Source organism: Drosophila nasuta, unplaced genomic scaffold (assembly GCF_023558535.2).
Source record: "Drosophila nasuta strain 15112-1781.00 unplaced genomic scaffold, ASM2355853v1 ctg14_pilon, whole genome shotgun sequence".
NCBI classification, from domain to species: Eukaryota; Metazoa; Arthropoda; class Insecta; order Diptera; family Drosophilidae; genus Drosophila; species Drosophila nasuta.
In genome coordinates this window covers 785,749-804,028 of record NW_026869386.1, presented here as the reverse complement: position 1 = coordinate 804,028, position 18,280 = coordinate 785,749, and the positions used below count along the sequence as shown (strand labels likewise).

Below are 18,280 nucleotides of genomic sequence, written 5' to 3'. Positions count from 1 at the left end.
GAAATCGAAAATAAAGTGAGAAAGCTTTAGTCAAGTAAATTTAAAATACTAAACACCAATACACTGCATAATAAATAGTATTTAGTTACATATATTCGAGCGACAATAACACAAATAAGAACCGCGGTTATTCCAGTCTCTTACACGTAACAAATTATCGATATCTTCACATTATTTTTTAGCTTTCTTTGATGAAATATCCTCACGGCCTCATTTCTCTCAGAGAAGCTAAAGTCGTCAACTTTGGGCAGCTATGGTAAACTAAAATTTAACATAAATCCTTCATTAAAGGTTCACATACAACGTAAAGAATTTTTGATTTTTATATATTATGTTTTTGGAGAAATCGAAAAGCGAGTACAGAGTAGAGTACATTAACCATACGAAGCTAGGCCCTCTCTCGTGAAAAAAAAAACTGTAGTCGCAGGACTGCATATGAAATTTGAAATCAAAAAACATTGCATGCTGTGCTTGGGATATTGTCTTCAATACCAAAGAATATAATTTCATATGTTTTTTTTTTTTAATAAATTAAATTTTAATAATTATTAAACAAATGTTTATTCGCTGTTTAGACTAGGCTTCATCATATATATAAATTACAGTTGAGTAGCATAATTCGCTGCATAATTCCATAAGCGGTTGGGTGTGAGAGAGGCCGTGGCTAATGAAGCTGCATTATTGATCATGCGGCTATTATTCTAAAAAGGTGATCGTATTTTGGCATATAACATATGTTATTTTGCTATATTTGTTAAAAAGAAGTCCGATATCTATGAAAATCAGCTGATAATCCCATCTGAAAATTTTAAATTGCCATGCAATTCTTTAAAAAATAAACCAAATTTGAAAAAATGAAAGTAATTAGACAGAGGGAGAAGAAAATGCGATGTACATACATACGATGTACATAAAATACATATGTACATATGTAGGTGTGCTTTTTTCATGACATTGCGGAATATTGTTGAGGTGTGCGATGTCATAAAAAATACTTTACTTGTTTTGTTTACTGCAAACTTTTATCAATTTTTCTCTTGCCGCATTATCTAAAAAATACATGCTGCAAATGTTTTTTTTTTTACCAATTGCACAATAAATTCGAAAATAAGTAAAAAATGTCAATCCATTAATACATTTTCAATGCATTTTTTTGTTTAAACACTTGTGATCCAAATTCGTTTTCAAAAAAGGTAGTATCACTGTAAATCAAAATCGGCGTCAAAAGGGTCTGAGGCATCTACAAGTGAAATTGAAGTGAAATTCGAGTGAGTGTTTTCTGTAACACCCCTGTATATGGGTAATTCCATGGCGAAATTTGTCCCGTGCGAGACTTTTTACAGTGCACTGCAGTGAAGATAACATAAACTGATACAATTTTAAAAATAAGTGAATGTTATTCTTAAAGCTTTAGATAAGCACTATATTAAGAACTAAGATTGATTTTAGGAACTTCATCTGTTTTACGATAAAATATATAAATTCGTTAATTTTTTTGGTTTTGCGTACGAATTGGTTAATTTTTGCAATTATCACAACAGAAAACAAAATAGAAAGAAAATTCCAAAACCATTCTTAGCTCTAATTAAAGTACTTATCTAGAGCTATAAAAATAAACTTTTCTTATTCTTAAAATTGTTTCAGTTTATGTTATTTTCAATGTAAAGTCTCGCACGGGACAAATTCCGTTATGGAATTACCCATATGTAAATATGTTGTTGCCCTTGGCCTTTTACGCCCTTTTTGGAAAAACCAATCTCTGTTTTGGAACTTTTTCTATTGAGTAGACAATTTTTGACAGCGACTTTATCAAGCTGTTATATGATTATTTAGAAAAATGATCTTTTCCTGAAACTCGAAACACGATCACAGTTGAAATACATACATATATCATAAGTAAAATACACACATTATCAGCTAAAAGTGGCTCTACACTTGATAAAATGGTTTAATGAATGAATGGAAGTTAGGAGAAGAGAGCATAAAGGTAATAATTATTAGGGCTTATTAAGATTATAGCTAACAGTTGCTTCGAAATTCCTTTTCGCTAGCATCCATTTTTCTAAAAAAACTTTAATATTGAATCTCGGGTAATGACCGGTCGCCATGGTCGGCGTCCGTTCGTCAGCCACTTTTTCTTAAGTATGTGTACTTTTGGGAATCCCGCGTCATGTGCTTTATAATTGTTGTATTTCATCAAAAGGTCTATATATTTGTAAACTACTAATACTAACACTCTGATGTAATCTGATATATATACATAAATCTTCGACATGGACCTGTTGATAAATACATATGTATTTTCTATGAGCGGAAGGTTTCAGAAATTTTCAATGATGGGGCGCTGTTTTTAATCTCACATGCATACAAATTTGAAGTAAATGTAAATAAAAATGTATGAAATTTAATTTTTAAAGTACATCTGAATATGGAATGTTTTGCAAAGACACCCTCGTTGACTGGTTACACAACGAAATATCCTTCCTATTACTCGTTAGTTGAAGTACACATCGAACTGTTTTATTTGCAAAAATCAATCAACCTATAATTGATATTTGTAAGGTTTTGGAAACTTTGTAAAGTGTTTAATATGTTTTGGGACCAAAAACGACATTTTCGTTTTTAGTTGCTCCGGTTTTTATAAGTCATCGTTTTGCTATCGAAACGTTTAATTTTTTGCTTCTGAAACAGCGGACTTCTGTTTTGGCCTTTCGCATTTTGAATTTCCTGAGTGGATAAAGCTCACATATAGATGATTTCATCCTGCATAGATGATTTATGCTTTCCCCCCTGAAATCATTATACTTACCTTTTCACTTTTTCGCAAATATGTATATATTTGAAACTAACATTTAAAACCAATGAGTCAACCAATTTTTTTCCGTTAACTTTTCATTTCGGCAAGACAAACTTGTGAGTATCAAAATGGGAGCACCAATTTTTTCGTTTCTAAAATGAAAACGAAATGTGAATGTGAAAACCGAAGCCCCGGTGTTTTTTAATGTATTCGAGAGCGGAAATGAGCAATTTAAAAAAATAAATTGAAAACTTTTATTGGAATACAGTATGCACGTGATGCATACGAAAGAAAAGGTAGGAAGCTGTTTTTCTTATGGAACCAAAAATGAAGTGCGGAACTGACTTTACTTTAAAACCATATTTATTTTAATAAAGAACTTAAATTACTGCTCCCAATTTTTTTTTTATTAATTTAATGTTTTATCAATTATGTTTAAAACATTGTCGAACATACAAAATATACACACGCAAAACGTTGTGACTGGTTTTGGTATAAATAGGTATACAAATTTCTTGGTAAATTTAGTGATGAAAACCTATTAACGTATGATATTAATATTTGTAACTTAAGTACGCTGATAAGTGAAAAATGTGAACGTTTTTGCCCAGTGATCCGGTTATTTTAGACTCGGCAAGGAACCATTTAAATACCCACGTCATTAAATTTTCACGCATGGAAAGTTTGAAAAACGTTGCCATAGACAACTATGTTCTGTACATTTATACATATGTACATATATACATACATAGTTAACCATCTACTAATAAACAAAAACAAGTAAAAAGCGCTACATGAGACTGGTCGACCGTCAAGATACCCTGATCCTAGTTTCATATTGCTGGTAATAAAATAATTAAGTAATTAAACTTGAAAAATTGAGTCTGTATAGGATATGCTTTCATTTTGGCAAATTTGTATAGTTGCTACTTATAGGGTAGAAGGATAACATAACTTTGGTCGGCAGAAAATGTACGTAATAGGCAGAAGGTATAACCATAACACGTAAGAAATCTACAATCGAGTGTGCTCGACAACCCAGAGCAGTATTATTTCTAAAATACACCAAATCAAAGTACCACAAAAATATTAAAACATATTAAATGCTTTGTTCTTTGTATGTTTATATAGTATCATTCAAAATATACCATACAGTGCAAAATATACCAGATTATCAGACCAAACAAATAAGTCCAGTAGTAAGTAGGAGTTTTTCCCATACAAAAGAATTTCTTAAATACTTTTCTACAATTTTTATATGATCGGAACAAAATTTTTAGAAATTATAAAGACTATATATGGGGTTGGAGATGCCTCCTCCTGCATTAACATACCTGGAGGTACAAAGTTATTATATGATTCGATGGCGTTACGTGGCGAAAAAAAATGTTAAACTATTTTTATCAATAATCGGAATGATCGTCAGTCATTATACCCGCTACCCATAGGGGAGAAGGGTATTATAACTTTGTGCCGACAGGAAATGTATGTAACAGGAGCTAGAGGTACGAATTTTGGTGTATACAATAACAACTATTTTATGATTCCTGAAAATTTAATTGCGATCAGATAAAAATTGTGGAAGGTATTAAAGAAATACTTTTGTATGGGCAAAAACGCCTACTTACTAGGGGGTCTTAGTTGCTTTGGCTGACAATCTGGTATATTGTGCCGTCGAGGGTATCTTTTGAATGCGGTACTATATCGCTATACCACATATACAATTTGGTATATTTTTAGTATTTTTGTAGCATATTTGGTATATTTTGAGAATAATACCGCAAAATATATTGCTTTTATTCAAAATAGGTTGCGGGTATCTTATAGTCGAGTAAACTCGACTGTAGCTTTCTTACTTGTTTTTCTATTTACGTAATTCAAAAATATTTACTCTACCCTGAGGTTGCGGTATTATCATTTTGCGCTTACAGGAAATTTAAGTAATAGACAGAACGGTGCAAAACCGACCCCTGAAATATATGTATATATATGTCGGAGTCTGTTCTACCGAAGTCTGTTCGTTCATTATCGCGAAGCGAGTTCCGATGCTTTCTCTGGCAATTTCTAGAGCACACTGCCTGTTCGATCCTTTTACAGCCTACGCCATAGCCATCTAACCACACTATGCGATAGCGTCTCGTCGCTGTCGCCCTGCAATAACTCTACCTGTCAAAGCGACAAAGTGCTGACAACCAATCACAGCGCAAATAAAGGATGCAATCTAACATGCACACTCTTAATTACGTAGTGCCAATGTGCCGAAACGCACCTACAACTACGCAGTGGCAATGTGCCGACACGAGATGCTGCTTTACTCACTCTCCAACATATACATATTTGTCGAGCCGAGACCGTATGGAAAATATGGTTGCAAGTTGCAACTGTAAGGTGTTATTTCCTTTGGATGCAATAACGATTATTTTTTGTGCTATGATATAATTTATCGACATATCGATTTTAGAATTTAATATGTTACTGTTTTGATAGTTCGTAAACATAAACCACCTGCTAAGTTAAATAAAATACTTTTGTAAATTTCAAAAAAATACTTTTTTCTATATCAAATAAATATCAGGTGTACCGGTATGAAATGAGCGTTTTTTTTGTGAACATAAGACACTAATTATTAATGGGAAAGTAAAAAAACATTTTATTCAAAGTATTGGCAATTGTTTTCTGCACATTTTGACCAACTTTCTGGCAATTTGTGGATACCACTGGTGAATACAGCGGGTGGGGTAGCAGCTCCCAGCCAAGTGTTTTGATTGTATCCTGAACCAGTTTTGCTTTGTGGGCAGGTGCATTGTCATGGAGCAAAATTACCTTGGCCCATTCTGGTGGTTTCTCGATCAATGCATGGTTCAAATTAATCACTTGTTCTCGGTAGCGATCAGTATTAACGGTTTCACCAGGATTTAGGAGCTCGTAGTACACCACACTCTTCTGGTTTTCTTTGCGTTCCGCAAATCATCACTTTCTGGCACAAAATTCGATATTTTTAACACGATGAAAAACTATGTTGTCTGTTCAATGACTTGATGTATACTAAATATGTTTTACAGATGTCATAGCAATTAAAAAAAAAATTAATAAAGGCTCGTTCACAACAAATGTTCCCTAACGACATTTCTATCTAGCCGCTCATTTCATACCAGTACACCTGGTATATTTGCAATAAATAGGGTGTACTATAATATGAAAATGGATATTACAGCTTTCGACTTGATGAATTATTATCTCCTGCTGTATAAACTTAATCTTTAGCGTTTCCCCATAGCTTAATCAAGCGAATCACCTTTTATCTTTCGAATAGAAAGTAATATGCGTAATTATCTGACGGAACTTGTCGAGTGCGACCTTCTATTTGTTTCTTTTTGCAAATAAGATCTGATTTAATATAGAAAAAGGCATCTACTTTTCATTTCGGCAAGATAAAATTGCTCGTTATGCACTTCGAAAAGTGATCCACAACTGAACAAAAACAGCAGAACTGATGTCTTAATTTTCTTTCTCCGGTTTTCACAAGTTTTTGGTCATCATTTTGCTATTGAAACGTTTCATTTTTTACTGCTGAAACAGCTGTTTTGGTCAGAAGTAAACAACGTGAAGAAATGACTCTCGTGTGGATAGAACTCACATAAGGATAATTTTATCCTGCATAGATAATTTATGTTTCCTATTTTGTCTTTTTTGCAATGAAAGATTTGAAGCTTATTTTAAAAAAATCAGTGGAACGGCAGGCAGTTGCTTGCACCTAAAAATGGGGATCACCTTATTAATCGATTTCATTCCGGTGATTTCAACACCTTTTTTGTATACAATTTTAGCACTTCAATCAATTGGCTGACAATAATCCTCTACTGAACCCTCCCCGAGGGTGCTGGCTGGGTAGGATATGTATTACCTCATTGTCATCGGGTAGCAGATCTCTACTATGCGCTGACGTTTCAGGTACTGCCGATCCTAGCTGAGGACTCTGCTCCTTATCTTTCGGCATCTGTCTGTAGATAAGAAGCAGAATCCATGGTACGAGGTGTCTGGCGGTCAGACTGAAAACGCTATGGGGGCTCCAAAGAACAAAATTAGCTATAATGTCATTTTAAAAAAAGCATTTTAAAAAATTAACCCAGGCTGAGATGTCAGCCCAAACGTTGGTGGAAGGCGTGACTGCTACCCCCGGCGGGCACGGGGGGTGAGATCCTCTCTGCGTGTCGCCAGCGGTCATACCTCTGATGCGGTGGCTGCAGGCCAAGTCAGTTGTAACAATACTGTCACAATCAACAACTCGAGGTTGATGCCGTTGTCTTAGCCGACTCGGACCAAGAGAGCGCTGCGTCAACTTCTACGGTGGAAGAGGAACGTCGTCTTTTTCAGTCATCTCGCCCTATCGTCAGCACCTCCACGGTTGCACCTCATTCACGCTAGGCTCAGTGGCGTAGCAAACCTGTCTTTCCAGGGCAAGGAGGCTTGCTTGTGCCAATTCGTGGATGCAAGAAAACTAACTCAGCCAAAATGCAATAAGGTGCAGACCGGTTCTGCCAACCCGAAGGTGGAGTCCACGGCAAGCGAACGCACTATGTTGAATTTGACCGGTTTCTGTGGCCAAAATTAAAATTTTTAAAATTAACAAGATTTTTGAATGCAGGTTTCATGTATGCTAGTTATTACACAGAAATCGAAAAAAAAACGAATATCTAAAGCAATTTTGAAGTTAGAGACCATGATGAATGTCCTATTTTAAATGCGTCCTGCTAATTTGGTCCAGATCGGATAATAAATATTGAAGTTATTCAAGAAAAAAAAATCGCAAAGGCTTTACCACGGTCTTGTTTATCATTTTGCGAATAGTGACGCCACACTTCTAGCAGTTCTGCAATGCTGAATAAAATGTTGCTTCTTATTAATTCAAATTACGCAAAAAACCGCAAAAAACACATAATGAGCTTACATATTATAAATTCAGAATTGGCAAATCGACAACATGTATATGGACACTCACTGATACAATTTGAACTTTTTTGTTAAAATTTTTTGGAAAGTTCAACTTTCTTTCCAAAAGTGACAAGGGGACAACACTTGCTAAATATACAAATTGTTAGAAAAATACGAACAAAACACGCAACACATTATCAGTATCAACACATAGTACTAACCTCAAGAATTAATATTCATTTTGAATTTTGTTATTTAATGATTTTATGTGGGAGATATGCCAATTTGAAAGTTCACCGCAAATTTAACATTTAACACATCACGTGGTGTCCGCTTGCAACAGCTGACTTTAACAGCTGATATTTTAAAACTAAACTGTTAAGTTAACATTTTAGGTATACAATATCTCAACATTGTAACATTGAAAAAACGGAAATTTGAATACTTGCGAAAAATGAGTTTTGGCCACGAAAACGGGTCAAATTCAACATAGTGCAACGGTCTGCTGAGAGTCCCAAGCAAGGGGCTTCAGTGAGCAAGAGGCTGCGAGCATTTGGCTCCATCAACAAAAACCACAGAGACAGTAACGGCAACAGGCCTCGACAGAAAGCAACGGTTGCTGAAACCGCCGCCTAGCGGTTTTCTCTCATCAACAAAGGGAACCCTAACGGAAAAATGTCTGCAGAGCGGTGACGGTTGACCCATAGAAAGCTGGTCGGCGTACTGATTGTTAGGATGGAAAGTGCCTCAGACCCAATGCCCCAATGCCTACTTTTGAAGGGACGGGCTGGATGAATGGTGTCAAGATCCTAATATGCAAGGACAACCCAATGTTGCTTAGGCTTAGGGAGCGTCTTGAGAGCGTGACCGACGCCACCCTGCACCTCAACCTGACTGTCGAGAAAGAGGAGGTGGGGGGAGGAACTGTCTATGCAGACAGGCCCCCCCCCGCGAGTTTGTAACCCTCTAATGAGTGTGCTGCAACTCAACCTCCATAAGTCTAAAACGGCGTCGGCGGAGCTTTTCCTTGCTGTAGAGGAAAAGTCCGCCTACGCGGCTTTGGTCCAAGAACCGTAGATAGCGTCGGACCTCATGAAGAGGACCACTTTAAAGAATATGCCTTGTGTGTTTTCTAGATATTTCAGGCGCCTTCAATAACGTCACCACTAACCCTATTATGAAGGGCCTTACCTCAGTGAACACGACTTCTGCGATTCACAACTGGGTTAAACGCCTTCGTAATGTCAGGCGGGTGGTGGCTACGTGGGGCGACTCGGCCATTACAAAGGAAGTGCGAGGTGGCACTCCCCAGGGTGGGGTTCTCTCGCCTCTCCTTTGGAATCTGGTTGTGAACAGCCTACTTAAAAAAATTTATTAGACGGTCCCGCAAGTTAATTGCCGATGATATAAGCATTTTGTTAACTTAGAAATGCCCAACCACCCTCAGTTTTGTAATGAAACTTACTTTACGGGAAGTTAAAGCATGGACCGAATCAGCCGGGCTCAGCATTAACGCGGACAAAACGGACCTTATCCTCTTCACGAAAAGATATAAGGTACCCTTATGGTCCTTATCCATAGCATCAAAATCGGCCTTTAGGATCGCTGCAACAGAAAATCGGGGTCTATCGGGCTACGGCCACAGCATTGGTAGGGAGACTAGAATAGACTTGGACTATACTATTCCCCTTACCTGTACTGACCATATTAATACGATATACATGGAACTAGGCTTCTGGAGGGAAGGGTTGTGCATTCCCTAAGCCCTCAACCTCTTCACCGACGGGTCGAAGATGGACGACGGAGTCGGCGCGGCCGTATACTGCCTCAACCCGGTTTCCAAACACTCCTTTAAACTCCCTGACCATTGCAGCATATTCCAGGCGGAAATCTTCGGCAAGGTAAGGCTGCAGAAGTGGCTCGGGGTATACAGAACAATCACAACTATATTTACATCTTTGTTGACAGCCAGTCATCAATAAGATCAATGTCCTCAGATGTGGTCAAGTCCAAATCTGTCCTGAAAAGCAGAAGAGCAGTAGAGTCGCTGAACGCATCCGCGGTCGTACGTATTTACTTGATTCCAAGCCACCAGGGCATCAATGGCAACGAGATCGTAGATACTCTTGTCAAAGAGGGATTAAGGCATGATGTCGGTAACATGTGCAATGTGCCGATATCCCTGAGATCTCTAGGTAGGGAAATTGAAGTACACGCTAGACTTCAGTGGGACGCGAGCTGGCGCAATACCAACTCGTGCAAAACTGCAAGGCTGATGTGTGCTTCAATTAATACTAATTTAACCAAATTCGTTATGCTGCTTTCAAGAAAAGACTGCAGACTAATGCTCGACAATTTAACTGGCCACTGTCTGTCGACTGTACATGCTGTAAAGATGGGCATCACGAACAGTGACCAGTGCAGGAAATGCAACGAGTCCGGAGTCAAGGAAACACTTGAGCATCTTCTTTGTAGATGTCTAGCGTTATCTCGGCTCCGGATGAAATACCTTGATTCGCCGAATTATAACGAACTTTGTGATGTTTCTCGGTTACCACCTAAGATGCTGCTGGCTTTTGCCAAAAATGCATCCATACTGTGCGACTTATGAGACGAAGACACCCTCTACCGGTTTAGCTACGAACCACTACTGGTCTATGCTTCGCCCCTAGCAGGGGCGGCCGATCCTACCTAAACCTAAACCTAGCACTTAAATAAATAAATTAATTTTTAAAAAAACATATTTTACCCAACTTCAACAAATTTAATGCCATCCGTTTCATTATACAAGTATTTTTAACTTGCTTTTTCATTCCAACATGGTGTCGGATTTATCGGTCGCTCAGCAAAACGAAAATTGTTGTTGCTGACGACAAAATTTTATTTCCAAATTTGAGGTGGGGTTAGAAATTAGTCGTTGGCGGTCTTAAAAGAACGACTAAAAACCAATGAGACAACTATTTTTTTCCTTTTCAAAACGAAAACGAAAAGTGCATACCAGAGCATGCCTGATTGTTATACAAATTTAATATTTCCGGTAAAACTTAATAATAAGAAAATCTATGAATTGTCGGTATTTAAAACAATTAGACTTTGCGCTCTCAGTATTGTTCTCTTATAAGCATTTTTTAATTTTTTTGATAAGTGCGTTTGATACGGACAGACGGACATGGCTGATCAAGAATATATATAATTTATACGTTCGGAGATGCCTCCTTATGCCTGTTACATACAGTTCCTGCGGGCACAAAGGTACGTATAATACCCTTCTACCCTATGTTAGCGGATATAATTAATAAAAGCAGCGATGAGAAATAGTTTGAATTGGGTCAAAGACAAATATGCTCATGCTCCAAATTTATGGTCACATTATTGGCCATTAGCACGTCTCACATTCACAATTATAACCAATTATAACTCCCTTTCAGGCTTAAATGGAGAACTCTCACATGCACTTTGGCATAGTCAACTAGACGTTACAATATCAATTACACAAAAGAAAATGTGTACTTACATATGTATGTGTGTATACATATAGCAAAAGTGATACGCAAAGCGAATGATTTTAATGAAGAAGTAAAAGAGGATATAAATATATACTATTTGTGCACCGAAATCATAAAAATTCGAACAATAATGAGGAAACTTATATCGGTAACTGATTAAGTGAAATTAAATCGAAAAATCAATCCAATGCAAGTTAGAGCTCACCTGGAGATTACTTAGTAACGCCTGAAAATAAGGTATGGCCAGTAAAGTTCTGGAGCGACTGCTGCCGCTGCTAGCACTCGCCGGCTCTGGGATTCTGTCCTGAGTTTGAACTAGTTGCGAATGCTATTTACATAAAGCGCAAATAAGTAAATATTCATAATTAGTATAATTCGATGTGCGCGTTATTTAAACTTCTTGTCAATCATACATGTACGTGAAGATTTTAACTTAGAAATATTTATAAATATACATAGGTAAACCAAAAATGTTGCCCCATTAAAAAAATTTAAAATATATTATCACAGTTGTCTTTGTTTATAGTATGAAATTAGAATTATATTTTATTAAATGAAAGAGACATTAATTAATATGCGCGAAGTATTTTCAAACTGTTAATTTTTTCGAATTTAAATCGGTCAGACGGATGCTAGACAAGATTTCATACGAATTTTTCGGAACATTTAATACGTTAACTTCGAAAGGGGCAAGGGGCATGGCATGGCAAGAAGAATAATTTTGATAGCTCTTATATTCTCTTAAACCAAAGAGTTCATGCAGAGCGACTCATGTGGCAGTATATCATGATTAAAATCATATATATGTACAATATATACACTAAATGAGGTCGGTAATTCTTTCTCCTGTAAGTTGTATCTATTGAGGTCAATAATATTTTAATATTTTTAGCATGTGCGGTTCTACTTGCTAAAATTTTTTAGTTTAAAGCACTTGTATCATCATTGATGATTGCAAACGTCGTGGAATGTATTTTTTTTTTTTTACTAATTTATAATTGTTCTAACTAACGTGATCCGCGAAAAAATTGTGTGTAAATGCAAGTCATCATTTGAAATATACAAATCCTCATACATTCAATTATGGTAGATCATTATTAAATCTTTTGTACATCATTCATCAGAAGAGTAATGTAATCGTTATTCCCTGGCAGCTGATTACAGCTGGAAATCAAATTAAAATTATTTGAACAAACAAATTTTTTTTTAAGAATTAGAATAGATTTACGAAATAATTCATTTCGCTTTTTTAAATCAGCAATAGACTTGATATCAGGTTCAATTGTGAATCTTAGCTCTGAATAGCTCTCTATTGCGAATCTCAAATGACTTTACGAAAAAACGTATTACAAGGGTCAAATTTTTATTTTAATTGATTATAGTTTGTAATTATTTTTATAGAATGACTACGTAAATTGTACACTGCAAGCTTTTATTCTTACATTTCTGTACCGATTGTTTCGGAAAAATGAAATTGTATGGGTGGGAGTCAAAAATCACGAAAAACATAATTACTTACAATATGGACAGCCTGTAAGTAGAAATATTTTTTTCGTTTGTTAATGTCAAGAATAGTAGAGGAGGCTAAGAGATTTATTGTCTTGAATGACCTTTCTGCTTCTGTACAGGTTCATATTTTTTCCAACTCATTTGAGCTGATATTGTTTAGTTTTCCGTCTGCTCTCTAAGGTTCATAGATTGGCATTGCTTTTTTTAAAGTGGGTACTACTGAATATGATTAGGCAGAGTAGGGGATGGTTGAAGAAATTCTACAATCACATTCCTCTGTTAAACTCATTACTCATTCAACTAATGAAGAACATTCTCCACAATCTGGGCACCGAGGGCAATGAGATTCTGAGACCATTGGGGGGACTTGGGCTTCAATTCTTTGCATCACCGTATGTCGGGAACAGCAGACAGCTAATGTTAATGTAATGCTGTGACAGCGTCTGCCAGAAGCGCTGCCTCTGCCGGCAGCACTGCATGCTCTCTGACACTGTTAGCGATCGGCTAATTGCTTTTTATACCCGCTACCCATAGGGTAGAAGGGTATTATAACTTTGTGCCGGCAGGAAATGTATGTAACAGGTAGAAGGAGGCATCTCCGACCCTATATAATATATATATTCTTCATCAGCATCAACAGCCGAGACGGTCTAGCCATGTCCGTCTGTCTGTCAGTCGGTCTGTCAGTCTGTCTGTAGGAAACACTGGATCTCAGAGACTATAAGAGATAGAGCTATTATATAGAGAGCGAGATAGATAGAGCTATTTTTTTCGACAGCATTTATTATGTTTGCACGCAGATCAGATTTGTTTGAAATTTTTGCCACGCCCACTTCCGCCCCTGCAAATCCAAAAATTCGATAAACAAGCGTAATTTTAAAGCTACAACTGCGAATTTTGGTGATTCCTGAAAATTTGCTTGCGATCAGTTAAAAATTGTGGAAGTTATTAAAGAAATACTTTTGTATAGGCAAAAACCCCTACTTACTAGGGGTCTCAGTTGATTTGACTAATTTATTGCTAATTGATTTTAGCTAATTTATTGCTAGATCTAGCTATTTTGAAACTGCAAAAGCTGTAAGATTTTGTGAAATGCTATTAGCTAGAAATCTACCATTTTTTTCAAGGCTTCGGCTACTTTTGGCACTTTTTAAAAAGTTCCGATAGCTCTTTTACCGATAGGATGTATTTTGAGGCTTACTCATAAAATTTGCATTATAGTTCGATTCTGTTTATAGTTCATGTGCGAACTTAGTTCGTTCACTCATTAGCTAAATACAAATTGTGAAATTGTGAAACTGTGAAGCAGTGCTGCCAGTTTAGCAATTTAGTTGCTTTAGTTAATTTGGAACTTTTAAACTTAAAAATGCTATTAGCTACAAATTTAGCAACTTTTTATTTCTCTTTTGGCAATTTTAGCTATTTTACTTAAATCCTTTTTATTATGTGTTCCTTTTGTCATACACTGCAAAAATTGTGATTAACAGTTTGCAATGAAATCGGGGCTTATATTTAAACAAGTGGTTCGATTATATGAGCTATTTGAGTTCACTGACTTGAAAAGTTACCTGCATTTCAAGTGTTATATTTGCCCCCTAAGTGTTAACAAAATCATAAAAATACGAAATCCAGTTTTTTTATTTTTAATTTCAAGATTTTATTCTTAAATAAATTAAAAATGTACAAACTTAATAAATAATGTCATTTAAAATATTTAGCAATTTTGTTGGCTATTTTTTGTATAATTTTAGCATTTTTTTTTTCTGAAATCCAGCAATTTTTGCTCCAGAGATTCTGGCAACACTGGCGCGCAGCGTTGGGTTCAGTCGCAGATCGAATGCGGAGCGATGAGCACGGGCGTATTTCGTTGCACTCTGCTTTCGTTTCTATGTATGCGTGTATGTACCTACATGCTCGCCTATATTAGTATGTGTATGCATATGAAGTTTTGCAACGTACAGTTGCCTCACTGACAAGCAGCTAGCGCACGTCAATTTTGTTTTGCCGCGACGAAAGTCTCGAAGATGAAGTCGAGTGACTGTTCGTGCCTTCGACTCTTCGTGCCTATATACTGGCAATTTACCGCCAGCGAAAATCAAAGTGCGTTGGCTTTACTCGTAATGTGTTGGCGGGTGTGGAAAAATGCTTGGGTTCAAATCCCGTCTTTTTTTATTTATATTTTATTTTCATTTTTATTTATATTTTCATTTTTTACAAATTAAAAAATTTAAATATTCATTTATAAATTCTTTATTTTTTTTATTAAAACTTTACAGTCGAGTGTGCTCGACTGTGAGATACCCGCTACCCACTTTTAATAAAGGCAAAATATTGCGGTATCATTTTCAAAATATACCGAAAATACTAAAAATATACCGAATAGTATGTTTGGTATATTGATATAGTACGCCATTCAAAATATACCATAGACGGCACAATGTGCCAGATTGTTGGCCAAAGCAACTAAGACCCCTAGTAAGTGGGCGTTTTTTCCCATACAAAAGTATTTATTTAATAAGTTCCACAATTTTTATCTGATCGCAACCAAATTTTCAGGAATCATAACTACTACAGTAATTATTGTATATACCAAAATTCGTAACTCTAGCTTTAAAATTACGCTTGTTATTCGATTTTTTTCATTTGAGGGGGGCGGAAGTGGGCGTGGCAAAAATTTGAAACAAACTTGATCTGCGTGCAAACATAACAAATGCTGTCGAAAAAAAATTATAGCTCTATCTCTTATAGTCTCTGAGATCCAGTGTTTCATACGGACGGACGGATAGACGGACATGGCTATATCGTCTCGGCTGTTGACGCTGATCAAGAATATATATACTTTATAGGGTCGGAGGTGCCTCCTTCTACCTGTTACATACATTTCCTGCCGGCACAAAGTTATAATACCCTTTTACCCTATGGGTAGCGAGTATAAAAATAAAAAAAAACAATATTTTTTCAGAAAATATATACAAAATTATACTTTTTTTTAATTATTAGCCGATGAAAAACAATTATTATTTATTTCAGAAATATTATCTAATTCTAAATGCCAAACTGTCTAGAATTGGGGTGGGTTGTATGCGTGTGTAGCTTGCCCGTGTGCATGTGTATACACTTTGCAAGAGTTGTTGTTGCAACTACAAGTGATTGGCACGCGTCAATTATTATTTTAGTTTGTCGCCGCTCGAATTAGTTACCAATTAAGTAAATTTACTTGATCGGTATCCAGGGAACACCACGAGGAGGCCATTGCAAGTGGTATGTAGGGTTAGTGGTGGAACAATATCGATATACCAAATATACCATTTGGTATATTTTTAGTATTTTTGTGGAATTTTCGGTATATTTTGAAAATATATCGTGTCGGTGGCGAAGCTTGAAAGTATTCAAGTCACAGCCAAAACATAAGTGGTTACAAATATATACATATAGTATGTACCACAGCTATAAACATTAAATTTGAATTCGCACGTTTTATTATATTCTTGCGAATAAAAGTTACTAAAAAAAGCTTAGTAGCTCAACACCGTATCTAACTGCATTTTAAACATTTCACTGCAACCTCTCAAGGTGCTGTTGCTTTTTTTCAAATATGCATCTATACTAACCGACTTCTGAAGCGACAGCATCCACCACAGGTGCAGCTACGGACCTTTAGAGATCTATGCTCTGCCTCTCAAGAGGCTGCCGGTGCACCCCAACCTAATAATACTTGTATTATATATAATGTTGATGCCTCTTGGTGATTTTAATATTTTCGAATTGTCTAATATGCCAAAATATTCTCACTCTTCCTGTGTCTAGTATTTAGTTATTATTTTTTATTTTATTATAAAAGTTATTATTCATTGTGTTCGAAATTTTTATGTATGCTCACTATGAAACTTCCATTATTACCTTATCGTACAGATGTATAACAAAAAAATTATTTAAATGCTTAATTTTATATTAATCTGTAACAGCTGCTAGCAAATTCTATTCAAATTGTTTCTCTTATGACATCGCTACCGCAATGTTAATGGGTAACATGTGCCGACGTCTTACTGCCGATCTTAGCTGAAGGCTCCTGTCAGTTGCCGTTGTCCTTGTTGACTCAGATCAAGAAAGCATGGCATGGAGGAACGTGTTCTTCTGGCCTCACGGCCAGCATCTCTATGATTCCTCATAGGGGCATGGCGGTCCTGAAGGAGATGCGGCTGTCCACATTCGGATGCGTCTCGGTGGCGTAGAGGCATCAAACACCTGACCCATTCAAACCGTATAGAAATCGGACACTCACTAAACGAAACTGAAGCAGAAACTGCGGCATCTGGCCGTTAGTCTCATCAACAGAAGAAACTCTAACGGCAAAATGTCTACAGAGAGGTGGGGTTGGCCCTCGACGCACTGTTTGTTACGATGGAAAAAACTCCAGACTTTCGAAGGGCTAGCTGAACGGTGTCAAAATCCTCACAGGCAAGGACGACCCAACATTGCTCTGGCTCAAGGCGACCGTCCGCAAACTGGACTGCCTATGGGAGAGATCGAAACTAGAAGTTGTGAACAGAAATAATATTCCGTCCATGCCGACGGCTATGGTCATCTTCCCCATCGTCATTTAGGTCAGGTGAGCACTTAAGCGGCCTAGGAAGTGGTACTGGCTTGCTAAGACGGACCGTTGTCCGAGATGAGTACAATTTCTGCTGAAGACCTACATATAAGAAAATTCACTCATCCAAAAGGTTTTTATGGCGAACCTTCTGCTCAGGTATGAATGACGTAGAAGACACCTCCGGGCTTAGTATGCTGCTGCACAAGCACGGTTCCGGTCCTACGGACGAGCAGTGGAGTACAGATCGCAAGCAGTGCTAAAACTCATTTCCCGGGATGCTGCGAAACAGAGAATGATGACTGGCAGCTCTTTCGAAGTTATCAATTATGACACCACCATTAATAAAATGCACTGAGAAATTGTAATTTTTGTGAGTGTCAGCTCAATCTGTCTAGTGTCTTTCCTGCTTGAAACATAGGCAAATCTAGAACAAGGTAGTGCATCTGATGGTCTCCCAATTAATATGCGTATACAAAGGGCAAGTTTATCGAGATTGTTGTCCAAGACATCTCTTATTGGAATTTTAGGCACCCTTAAAAAAATGTCATCATAGATGCTCCAGTCACAACGCAATTAACATTTTTACTGACAGCCAAGCTGCCATAAGATCAATGTGCTATGTTGTGCTCAAATCCAAGGTGATCCTGGAGATCAGAACAGCAATAGAGTCGCTGAACGCATCCGCAGCCTTTCGTACTTATTGGATCCCAATCCACCAGTGCATCGAAGACAATGATATTGCAGACACCCTTCCCAAAGAGCGTATAAGGCTTGATATCAGTAACGTACATAATGTTCTGATATCCGTGAGATCTATAAGCAGGAAATTGAAGAACCACTTTAAGCTACGGTGAAAGTTGAGCTGACACTCATCTGATCAATCAACATCAACGTAGACAAGTACGTCATGCAGCTTTCAAGAATATACTATAACTAATGATC

General features: G+C 36.8%; 1 protein-coding gene across 1 annotated transcript in view; it reads right to left on the bottom strand.

Annotated features, from left to right (window-relative positions):
* Positions 1-18,280, bottom strand: part of LOC132797543 (protein madd-4) — a 109,440-nt gene that overhangs the window by 9,938 nt on the left and 81,222 nt on the right. The window contains 1 exon segment of the mRNA XM_060809290.1: positions 11,441-11,563. Coding sequence (XP_060665273.1) covers positions 11,441-11,563 — 123 coding nt within the window.